General features: G+C 41.2%; 2 protein-coding genes across 3 annotated transcripts in view; one reads left to right on the top strand and one right to left on the bottom strand.

Moving 5' to 3' along the window:
- The window catches only part of JMJD1C (jumonji domain containing 1C), a 361,700-nt gene extending 350,363 nt beyond the window's left edge, over positions 1–11,337 (bottom strand). The window contains exon 1 of one of the 2 annotated variants that reach the window (XM_054436434.2): positions 10,998–11,337. The gene's annotated coding sequence lies outside the window, so the exon portion shown is untranslated. The remainder of the gene's footprint in view (positions 1–10,997) is intronic. The other variant, XM_063669935.1, reaches the window with a different exon arrangement.
- Positions 10,612–12,752, top strand: part of REEP3 (receptor accessory protein 3) — a 104,429-nt gene continuing 102,288 nt past the window's right edge. The window contains exon 1 of the mRNA XM_054436438.2: positions 10,612–10,837. Coding sequence (XP_054292413.1) covers positions 10,806–10,837 — 32 coding nt within the window. The 5' untranslated portion in view covers positions 10,612–10,805. The remainder of the gene's footprint in view (positions 10,838–12,752) is intronic.

The raw sequence follows: 12,752 nt of genomic DNA, 5'->3' as shown, positions 1-12,752 counted from the left end.
TCTACTGGGGTTGTCAATCTCTGATACAGGAGTGTTAAAGTGTCCAATTATAATAGTACATTCATATATTTCTCATTGCAGTTCTATCAGTTTTTGCCTCACATATTCTGATGCTCTGTTGTTAGGCATATAGATATTAAGGATTGTCGTATCTTCTTGGATTACTTATCCCTTTGTCATTACGTCCTATTTATCCCTGATAACGTACAGTGCTCTGAAGTCTACTATTAATATAGCTACCCTCAGTTTATTTTGGTTAATGTTAGCATATCTTTCTCCATTCCTTTACTTTTAATCTTTGTATCTTTAAACTTAAAGTGGGTATCTAGTTGATAACATATAGTTGGGTCTTGCTTTTTAATTCACTCTACTAATCTGTTTTTTAATTGGTATATTTAGACCACAGATGTTTAAAGTGATTATTGATATAGTCTGGACTAGTATCTATCATAGTTGTTACAGGTTTCTGTGTGTGGCCCCTGTTCTTTGTTCCTATTTCTGTCTTTTACACTTTTTCTGCCTTTTGTGGTTTTAATTGAGCACGTTATATGATTTCATTCTCTCCCTTTTCTTGGCATATCGATTATACAGTTGACCCTTAAACAACATGGGTTTGAACTGCATGGGTCCTCTTATATGCAGATTTCTTTTAACTAAAAGCAGATAGAAAATACAGTATTTGGCTAGGCGTGGTGGCTCACGTCTGTAATCCCAGCACTTTGGGAGGCCAAGGCTGGTGGATCACAAGGTCAGGAGTTTGAGACCAGCCTGGCCAACATGCTGAAACTCCACCTCTACTAAAAATACAAAAATTAGCCGGGCGCAGTGGCAGGCGCCTGTAATCCCAGCAACTCCGGAGGCTGAGGCAGGAGAATTGAATTGCTTGAACCAAGGAGGCAGAAGATGCAGTGAGTGCTGAGATCGCACCACTGCACTCCAGCCTGGGTGACAGAGCAAGACTCCATCTCAATAAAAATAAATAAATAAATACAGTATTTGTGGGATGTGAAAACTACATATATGTAGTACCAACATTTTGTATACACAAGTTCAACAGGACCATATGCATGACTTGAGTATGAGGATTTTGGTATACTCAAGGAGTCCTGGAACCAATTGCCCATGTATACTGAGAAATAACTGTTCTCATCTTTCCCTTCCTCCTCCTTCCCCTTCTTCTTTTTCAATTTTTACTTCTCTCAGCAGTTTCCCTGGAGTTTGCAATAAACATTTACAACTCATTCAAGTCCACTTTCAAATAACGCTATACCACTTCATAAGCAGTCCAAATACCTTATAATAACCAAATATTCCTAAATCCACTCTTTCATCTGTTGCATCATTGCTGTCATTCATTTCACTTATACCTAAGTACCATGTATAGATACACACACATACACAAACCCACAGAAGCATAATGGAATACATGGTCACTATTATTATTTTAACAAACTGTTATCTGTCAGATCAATTATGAATAAGGAATATAAAAGTTTCTAAGATTCAACCTTCTGACCTATATTATTTTCCTTCTCTCTGAAGAACTTTTTTTTTTTTACATATTTCTTACAAATCAGATTTGCAATAAATTCCCTCAATTTTTGCTTTAAGTCTTTTATACATATTTCTTACAAATCAGATTTGCAACAAATTCCCTCAATTTTCACTTTGAGTAAGTCTTTATTCTTCCTTCACTTTGGAAGGGTAACACAACATGGCAGGATATAAAATCCTAGGTGGTGGGCTTCTTTGTCTCAACACTAAATATTTCACTATTCTCTTCTTGCTTGCATGATTTCTGAGGAGAAGTTGGATGTAATTTTTATCTTTGTTTCTCTATAGGTAAGGTATTTTTCCTCCCTGGCCTCTTTCAAGATGGTTTCTTTATCTTTGATTTTCTGAAGTTTGAATATGGTGTGGCTAAGTGTAGATTTTTGGCACTTATCATCTTTGGTGTTCTCTGAGCTTCCTGGATCTGTAGTTTGATATCTGACACTCATTTGGGGGAATTCTCAGTTATTACTTAAAATATTGCTTCTGTTCCTTTCTTGTTTTCTGCTGCTTTGGTATTTCCTTATGTATATTTTGCACCTTTGGCAGCTGTCGCACAGTTCTTGGACATTCTGTTTTGAGGGAGTTTTTCTCTGTCATTTTTCTTCTTGCTTTTCAGTTTTGGAAGCTTTTTGTAATATCCTCAAGCTCAGAGATTTTTAAAAGTCCAGTATACTAATGAGCCTATCAATGAAATTCTTCATTTGTTACAATATTTTTTACTACAGTATTTTCTTTTTTATTCTTTCTTAAAATTTCCATCTCTCTGCTTACGTTATCCATCTGTTCTTGCACATTGTCTACTTTTTCCATTAAAGCTTTTTGCATGTTAATCGTCTATTTTTTTTTAATTCGTGGCCTAGAAATAAATCCACATACCTACAGCCATCTAATCTTTGGCAAAGTCAACAAAAATTAGCAATGGGGAAAGGATTCCCTATTCAATAAATGGTGCTGGGATAGCTGCCAAGCCATTTGCAGGAGAATGAAACTGGATGCCTACCTTTACCATATACAAAAATTAACTCAAGATGGATTTAAGACTTCAATGTAAGACCTCAAACTATAAGAATCCTAGAAGAAAACCTAGGAAACACCATTCTGGGCATTGGCACCTTGGGAAAGACTCTTATGACTAAGTCCTCAAAAGCAACTGCAACAAAAACAAAAATTGACAATTGAGATCTAATTAAAGAGCTTTTGTATAGCAGAAGAAACTACCAAGTTAGAAAACAGACAACCTACAGAATGGGAGAAAGTATTCACAAACCATGTATCTGACAAAGGTTTCATATCCAGAATTGATAATGAACTTAAACAATTGAAGCAAAAAATAGCCCCATTTAAGCCAGGCGCGGTGGCTTATGCCTGTAATCCCAGCACTTTGGGAGGCCGAGACAGGCGGATCACGAGGTCAGGAGAACGAGACAATCTGGGCTAACACAGGGAAACCCCGTCTCTACTAAAAATACAAAAAAATTAGCCAGGCATGTTGGCGGGAGCCTGTAGTCCCAGCTACTCCAGAGGCTGAGGCAGGAGAATGGCGTGAACCCGGGAGGCGGAGCTTGCAGTGAGCCGAGATCGCGCCACTGCACTCCAGCCTGGGCGGCAGGGCAAGACTCTAGCTCAAAAGATGAAATAAAATAAAATAAAATAAAATAACCCCATTTAAAAATGGGCAAAAACACATGAACAGACACTTCTCAAAAGAAGACATACAAGCAGCCAACAAACATATGAAAAAAGAGGCTCAACATCACTAATTATTAGAGAAATGCAAATCAAAATCCCAATGAGTTATCATCTCACATCAGTCAGAGTGGCTATTACTAAAAAGTCAAAAAACAACAGACGTTGGCAAGGCTACAGAGAAAAGGGAACCTTTATACATTGTTGGTGCGAATGTAAATTACTTCAGCCACTGTGGAAAGCAGTCTGGAAATTTCTGAAAGAACTTTAAAAGAACTACCACTCAACCCAGCAATCCCATTACCAGGTATACAACCAAAAGAAAACAAACCGTTGTACCAAAAAGACACATGCACTCACATATTCATCACAGCACTATTTACAATAGCAAACACATGGAATTAACCTAGGTGCCCATCAACAGGGGACTGGATAAAGAAAGTGTGGTACACACACACCATGGAGTACTATGCAGACGTAACAAAGAATGAAATCATGCCCTTCTGCAGCAACATGGATGGAGTTGGAGGTCATTATCCTAAGCAAATTAAGGTAGGAACAGAAAACCAAATACTGCATACCCTAACTTATAAGTGGGAGCTAAACAAGGGGTACTCACTGACATAATGATGGCAACAATAGACACTGGAGACTACTAGAGGAGGGAGGGAGGGGGTGGAAGGGATGAAAAACTGTGGGATACTAAGGTCAGTACCTGGGTGATGGGACCATTCAGACCCCAAACCTCAGCATCATGCAACATACCTAGGTAACAGACCACACACACGTACCCCAGAATCTAAAATAAAAGTTTAAAAAAAAAAGTTAAAATACGTAAAAAAATTTCTGGTCTGATATTTCCAACATTCCTGCCATATTTAGCTATGGTTCTGATGTTTGGTTCGGTCTCCTCAAACTACAGTTTTTGCCTTTTAGTATGCCTGTAATTTTTTGTTAAAGGCGGACATAATATACTAAGTATTTAAAAAAAAAAAAGCCTACAGTAAACAGGTGTTTTGTAATGCAGTACTAGGGTGATAGGGGAGGAGAAGCATTCTATAGGCCTAGGATTAGGTCTCAGTCCTCTGGTGAGCCTGTGCCTCTAGACTGTGAACTTCCACCAGCATTTCTCAGGTTTTTCCTCCCTTCAAATGGAACAGGGTGGCTGGAGAGGGCTGGAGTTATTTCCCTTCCCCCAACTGGAAGTCTAGAGGGAGGTGGAGTTAGGAATTTCCTTTTCTCCATGTGGAGGGCTACAGTTGACTGGAGCTGCATTTTTCCCATTCCCCAGTTAGGTTTGGTTGAAGAGAAATAATTTCTCCTGAGGGCAGGCCTTGTTAAGAACAGAATACCTTGGTGTATTTCAAAATGTTTCACTTCTCCCTTCTCCTGCTGACAGCATAAGAGGATTTTTCTCAAATATTTACTGTGAGGACCTGGTAGAGCTCCAGGAAGTAAATCTCACAAAACTATGGGGGCTTCCTTAGGACTGGCTCTCCCTGGAGCTTTTAGGTCTCAGACTTGTCCACACTGAGCCTCCAGCAACTCCTCAATTACAGCTCAGGTTTTCCTACCCGGGTACTGGTTCCCTCAGGGGTTTCTGATCCTCGGTTTCTGCTTCAGTAGTTGTAATTCTCTGTATCCAGCTGTCTGTCTCTCCAGTTTTGGAGGATGTGGTTTGCCCTGTGACTTCACTTATCTGAGGAATCTAAGAAGTGTAGTCTATTCTTCATTTTGTTCAGTTATTTATTTGTTGTCAGGACCAAGTGGCAATTACTGAGCTCCTTACATGCTACACTGGAAATTGGAAGTCTTCAGAGATTACTTCTTAATAGTTTTTAAGAATGCTTTGTATATGAAGATGTATACCCAAAAATCAGAGAAAAAACCCTCTGTCAGGTTTTACAATTTTTTTCCTAGTTTGTCATGTCTTTCAATCTTGTTTATATTGGTTTTGGAGGCACAGGAGTTTCAATTCTTATATCCTCAAATCTATGATTATGGTTTCTGATTTTATGACAGAAAGTCCTCCTGCTATCAAGAATATAATACCTTTATCTATTTTTTTTTTACTTTTATGGTACCTTCAGTTTTTCCATTTCCTATCAGAATTTTTTTTCTTCAGTTTTTATTAAATGGCTGGCTGGCTGTCACATCATTTACTGAATAATTCCATCGTGTTCCAAAAACCCTAAAATGCTGTCTTTATCTTAGACTAAATATCTATTAATAATTGGGTATGTTTCTGGACTTTGAGGAAAAAAAAAAAACCTGGGAACAGAGACTGCCTGTGAAATGAATTGAGCAGCTGGAAACAGGGAAGAAAAAAAGACTAACTTTTCAATGTTCCCTTTTAAATTTATTCCATGTGCTTTGAATTATCACTCAAAACATCAACAGAAATTTGTTGAAGTTCTGCTTAATAGACATGTCATTATCAAATATTTCAGATTTGGCAAATTATACCACAACCCCATATGCACCTGAATACCTGAAATCATAAGTCTATCTTGAGCTTAAAACCCTGATTTAATCTATTCTATTTTAAATAAATAGTAAAAGTACCTCAATTGTCTTAAACTAGATGTTTCTCTGCCACTTAACATGGTCAAACACAAAACCATATTTTACCATGAAGGAAAAACAAAAGCTTCTGTCTAAATCCTTAATTGTTATAGTTAAGGCTACTACTGGAAATGTATAAGAATCTCAGAAAATGTCAATTTCTTACTCTGTGTGTTTCCCAGATCCAGCCAACACAGATGTATTTTACTTTTTGTGTTGTCAGCTAGTCACCATCTTTTTCTACCAATACCTATAGTGAATACTTAATCAGAACCTAATCTTTTTATTCTATTGCTGATCATTGTATTTTCAATATCATTTCATTATCATTCAATTTCAATCTCTGAAGCCAAACTTAACCTCTGTTGTAACCATAATTCCATAAGCAGACTGCCTGAGAGAAAAGAGGTATTCACCTAGCAGCAGATAGAAAAAGAACAGCTTTCTTCTGTTACGTCAGTCTTCTTAAGATCCTCTCTCTCCCCCTATTTTCTAAACAACTATGAAAGATAGACTCATTTAGTAATTTTAGCCTTTCTCCAAATAAATATATTTTTTAGCCACTGAAAATGCTCTCTTAATAGAAATGCGAAGGTGACCTAGTATTCAGTTTCATTAGCATTCTCATTAATAATTACAGGGATCAGACATTATCTTTGTACCCTCTAATTCTGCTCTCACTACCTGCTCTCCTAGGTACTTTCCTACTCTCTGTTGCTCTGCTAATAAATGAACTCTTTTAACATGCAGAAGATGCACATTCCACATATCTCCTAGGAAAACTAATATTTAAAAGAGAAACCAATGCTTTTAACAGTCTAATTACCCTTAGATTTTAAAGCCCCTTATGTTTGATCTTCGTAACAGTATCATCCCCATATTCAACATGAAATATACAGTGTGATTTACCAAACATCACATTACTGGTAGTAGAACTAGGTCTCCTGTGAGACTGTCCTTTGCCCTAAATACACTGCCTTCCTCAGAGAAGAAGTGTCTTTGCAGAACACAATGAAGGATGCACTTTATATAGCACAATGTATGAATATTAGTGATATATGTATAAAATCAAAATTAAGTTCAGTACTTAAAGAAATCATATCTTCTATATAAGAAATGATTTCAAGCACTCCAAGAGACCACAGTATAAAAGCTTCTAGGCAGAAGGTACTATATTTCCTTTTCTCCTAGTGCCCCTAGTGCCTTATCTTATACAGTGAAGTACTTATCTAATGGCCAATTTTTTTTTTTTTTTTTTTGAGACAGAGTCTCACTCTGTCACCCAAGCTGGAGTGCAGTGGTGCAATCTCAGCTCAATGCAACCTCTGCCTCCTAGGTTCAGGTGATTCTCCTGCCTCAGCCTGCCAAGTAGCTGGGATTACAGGTGTGAACCATCATGCCCAGCTAATTTTTGTATTTTTAGTAGAGATGAGGTCTTGCCACGTTGGCCAGGCTGGCCTCGAACTCTTGGCCTCAAGTGATCTGCCCTTGTCAGCCTCCCAAAGTGCTGGGACTACAGGCATGAGCCACCACACCCAGCATAACGGCCACTTATTTCTTAGCAAATCTCAACTATCTGCTAATAAATTTAGCAGATTTCTGTGTATCTGAGTCACAGTCCAATACACAGAAATTATAAACACCCTCCACTAAAATCTGGGCACTTTTCATGAGAGACTCTCCTCAGATGAAGTTACTCTTACTTTAGATCAACAGTTCTCAACCATATCAGACTCAATGTGCCCCTTGCATAAAATATTTTCCAACTTCTGCTTTACCACCCTGAAACAAAATAACAATATTCCTACAATTTCAAACAAGTCCATATACCCTAAATAAGAGTGGAAAAGAGACATGAAAATGATTTATAATAACATATATTTCGATGTGGGGCAAAACTACACTAGAAGACTTAAAGAAGTAACTAGTAGCTGAATGTATCTATGAATGCAGAGCTGTTTGTGACACAATTTTCCAAAACTGTAAACAATTCTTGGTCAAGTTGTGAACAAAACAATCTTCCTTCAATTCACATAACCGTTGCATGTGGAAACAGACACTGGAAAATTCAGTCTCAGTTAAAATCATGATGTAAGATAGAGGTTCCAGGCTTTGATAATTACAAATATTACATGAAAGTCAGGCAGATATTCTTAAATCATGCAAGACATGGGAACACTTTGTTCAGGACTGTCCCACACCCCTCTAGCCTCCACTCAACAAATGCAAGTTGTTAGCTCCAATCATTACAACAATCTAAAAAATGCCTTCCAGTTTCCCCTTGGAGGGCAACACCAAGCTGGACCCACCGCCTTAAACACAGTTCTGCTATCTATCCCAGTATAACGTAAACAAGCTTGGGAAGCATGAATTAGATCTCCAGTTCTGTTACCAATGACCTATGTGATCACCGGCCAGTGAGTTAACTTCTCTAAACCTCACTTTCCATGGGACCAAAAGGGAATAAACACTATCTGGCTTTTTAAGTTGTCAGAATGACTCAATAACATGTGTATAGCACATGGTAGGTGGTTTCCAACCCATGGCCTATTGAGATGTGAAAAAAGGCACTGTTCCAGGTAAATAGAAAGAAAGCAGCAAAAAGTAACCTAAATGTGGAAGAGGCAGAAGATACAATAAGCATACAAAATGAAATTTAACGCACAGCAGTCTAGGGACATTTCAGAGAGCAGCCAGCCATCCTACCTATCTCAGCAACCCCTGAAGGCATTAATGTACTAGGATTAGCTGAAATAATTAATATTCACAATGATGACCTCCAAAGTAAAAAGACAAGAAAGACATTTTTAAAAGAGACTTCCAATGTACGTGGCTGAAATTTTTTAAATCTGATGCTTAAAGAGTGACTATTTCACAAACATTATTCAAATTTTTATTGGACGTTTACTCTATCTGAGGCTAGATAGTTGGAAAACACAAAGAAATCTAATACACCATGTCTGTTCTCAAACATTTTACCATTCAGTACATTAGACATGGTAGAGGCAGAATGACACAGATAAGAAATAGAAATTCAAGTAATAAATTATGAGGGCACAGACAAAATTAGGAATAATTGTCCCTGAGGAAAACCAAGGATGTCTTCATGGCATAGGCCACTGAAAAATGAGAGTTCTGATAGGTACAGAATGGGGAGCAAAGTGTTAAGGGAAAAACAAAATCTGGGCAAAAGCACTGAGCATGAAAATACAGGTTGGCTGAGAGAAGAGAGGTAGGGAACGGATACATTAGGAGTTGGGGGTGAAAGTAGTAAAAGTAAAGGCTGTAAAGCTATTTCAGGACCTGTTCATGAAGGGATCTGAATGATATTCAAATTCAGTTGAGTTTTATTGAACAAGAGAGTTTGCCAAAAAACTGGTGCTTATGCAGCACACCTGATCCTCAAATAATGCTGAATAATGGCCAAAAATAAAAGATTCAGAGTAAATGCAAATTATGACTGAAATTCCTGAAATAAAAATAGTCTTGACATGAATTAATAAGCAAAAAGAACCTAACCCAAGAGTAGAAAGTAGCTTCTGAGCTTGTTTCTTAAATAATGAACTATTACCCAATTTATTGAATAAGAACTGAAAATAATTTAGGATAATCTGTTGTATCCTTTGATTGTCTTCCATGCAAGTCAGAGTATTTCCTAAACATATTATTTAGCAGTGCCTCACATCACCCTTGAAAGGCAAGAGACAGACTACAGTATTATTATCCCCTTTTTATCACAGGGAAACTGAGGAACAAGAATACAAAATTACAGTATGGTCACAAAAGCCATCATATTTTCTAGGACTTTAATTAAATGCTCCAAGCCTACATTTCATCTTCTATTCTTCGCACCATCTGAATACTAGAATTATCTTTTACTATCGTCTTAACTGGAAAAAAGAAAAATATCTAAACTTTAAGATCATTTTCTCAATTTGGTACTGTCACAAAAAAAAAAAAAAAGAAAAACAGTTTTAAAAATCTACCCTTGAAATGATATTTGCAAGAACAGCAAGGTGTAAGCAGTAACCCAACCTCCAAAATATACAGTTGTAAATCTTATAGCTGTAATATAGTTGTAAATCTTAAGACAGGTCAGGAATCCTAGACCCAGCCTTCACTTTGAACATCTGGCAGTCCTCAGGGAAATAATGGAGATTTGTATCTGTAAACAGTCTTTGCAGATGCTCTGATGAAAAGGTGCCCTAAGAGGCCCAGAACAGTGGTATCACTGCACCCACTACTGCAAACATGAAATCCTCCTCTGTCCCTCCCTGCAATGCACCACGAGACTTGTGGCACACACGGAGGCCTGTGCAAGAATCTCTCGACGTTTCCCTTAAAATGCGGTAATATAAGGACGCCTTTGGTGCTGGGCCTCCGTAAACACTGAGGATACCGGATGTGGCCAGGCACACCTCAAAGTCTTGGCTCTCCAAAACCAAGGCCAAGGCCTGGTCGAGAGTTTTACTGGACACCGAGCTGCTGCGAATATCTCACTTTTCACACAGGCACTGCCAATCCCTACCCTCCAGTACCCTTCCTCAGCCTCCTGCCCCACTCTCGCCGCGAGGTGGGCGTACCGAAGAGCTAAGGAGGAGGGTAAGGTTGGTTAGAGCGCAGGGGCCAAGGCCGCGGCAGCGAGGCCGTCCAGCGCGGGCTAGGGTCCCGCCAGCCCAGCCCTGGAGCCCGGCCGCCTGGCCCCGGCCCTGGCCCGGGCCAACGCGCCGCCGCCGCCGCCTATCAGCGGAGCGCAGGGGCGGGGCTGGCCGGCTCGGCGGCCGGGCCGGCGGGCGGGGGCGGGCGGGGACGGGCGGGGGACCGACCGCCGCGCAGCCCAGGCCGCCGCGCGCGCACACACCGGGCCCGGCTCCCGAGGGCGCCAGCGCGGCCCCGGGGAGCGCGAGGAGACGGCGAAGCGCGCGGCCTGCCGTTGGCGGCCTGGTCCGCAGTGCTCTGCGCCCACCCGCCCCGGACGTGGGGCCCAAGCCCCCGTGAAGATGGTGTCCTGGATGATCTCCAGAGCCGTGGTGTAAGTGCCGCTCACTGCGCCCTGCAGCCGGCGCGAGGCCCAGGGGAGCTGTGGGAAGGGGAAGAAGCCGAGAGGAAAGGGAAGGCCTGGGCCTGGGCGGGGACGGGGTGGCCCGGCCTCGGGCCTGCCGAGGGTCTGGGGAAGCCCTCGGCTTCCTCACCTTGGTCCACGTCGCTGCGGGGCTCCCTGCGACGGCCGAGGGCCTAGCTGCGGCGACTGCGACGGCGGCGACGGCTGTGGCGCTGATCGGCTGCGTGCGGTGCGGCGCCCCTGCTCCGGCGGCGCTGGGTGGGCAGGCGCTCAGGGCAGGCGGCGCGCGCTCCCCGCTCTTGCTCCCCGCGCAGCGCGGCACCGCCCTGCGGGCCCGGGAGCGGCGCGCCTCGCAGCTGCTCCCTGCGCAGGCTCCGCAGACGCCGAGCGCGGGAGGCTCAGCTATCCTCCCGAGGATGCAACGGCAGTGCCGAGCCTTTGTATCCCGCGGCTGATGCGTTGCGGTGTCTCTCTTGGCGGCTGATTGCCATTCGGTCACGTGTGGTAGGAGGAGAGATTTGTCTAAAAACCGGAGACCGCTCCCAGCCCAGGATCCCTGGGAAGGGTCCTAGTTTTCCCAAGATATGCAGCTTACCGAGAAAGGTGACACCGGCTGCTCGCCCAGATCCCCGAATTCGGCCCTGTCTTGGCGGAAATATTTGCTAAGTGATTGAAAGGCTGCAGGTGCCTGTTGCCTTTGTTCAAATTATCGGTTCATTTCATTGTTCTCCTACCAACAAGTGCTACAGGTCTGTAAGAAAAAAAAAATTCCTTGAGTTGTGGTGTTAATCGTGTAAATGTTTGAATACAATTTAAACTGATTTTCTCTCATCCCCATTTTACCCCTCTCCCCGATTAAAAAAAAAAAGTCACCAAGTAAACAGTGACGTAGTTACAGCTAGGGCCTGTGAATTTATTATTCATCTCTGTAGTAGTGTTATCTCAGAAGGTTTCATAAAGGTATACGAAAAAATGTTTATGTGAGGGGGTAGGCTTCTCTGATTAGCTTTAGAATTTAGGAAAAAGAACATTACCAGACTTTTTGTTAAAAGGAGCTAAATTTTCTGAGTTTGGGGTTTATTTTGTTTGGAAGTGAATTACTAGCCCTATTCTGATTTGCAGCACAGCATTCAAAATTTTTCATTTGATTAAATTGCAAAGTTTCTAGTTTTAAAGCCTCAGAGCTTCCTGTGTTCCCCTGTACGAAACTAAAAATCAAGATATAAACAAAAGGATACCACAGATGCCTTCAGATTGTTTTTCAGCCTTTTCCTGGCTTCTCTTTTGAGTCTGTCATTTACCTAATTCAGGCATACCTTTCTTGATCTAGTAGATGTCTATCAACTGTTGTGTCCACACCTAGAAAATCAAGTGCCCTATTAAGAAGCTGTACTTTACAAAAAAAAAAGCCTCTGGATTTCTTTGACTAGTTCTTCAGCTGGCAGAAAATTGTGAAGCACTTTTAGACTTTTGTTTTTCATAATTGACAATGAATATGAACGTCTGTTCTAGGTGCTACCTATAACACAAAGGTCAGTAACACGTAGTTAATCATGGGAATTGACAGTTTGGGTGCACAGATATCTGCAGTACAGGTCCAAATGTCAACTCTTATAAAAGTTACCCCCAGTCTAATACCCAGTGTTGGACAAGGAAGGGATATCTGGTTGGAGAATCAGAAAAGGCAAGGGAGATTGCGTTTCAGATGGGCCTTAAAGAATAGGCCCAGTAGAGTGGCTCACACCTGTAATCCTAGCACTTTGGGAGGCCAAAGAGGGAAGATCGTTTGATCGCAAGAGTTAGAAACCAGCCTGGGCAACATAGCGAGACCTTGTCTCCACAAAAAAAGAAAAATTTAATTAGCTAGTCACAGTAGCTCACACCT

Source organism: Pongo pygmaeus, chromosome 8 (genome assembly GCF_028885625.2).
Source record: "Pongo pygmaeus isolate AG05252 chromosome 8, NHGRI_mPonPyg2-v2.0_pri, whole genome shotgun sequence".
Lineage (NCBI taxonomy): Eukaryota > Metazoa > Chordata > Mammalia > Primates > Hominidae > Pongo > Pongo pygmaeus.
This window is presented reverse-complemented; position numbering and strand designations above follow the sequence as displayed.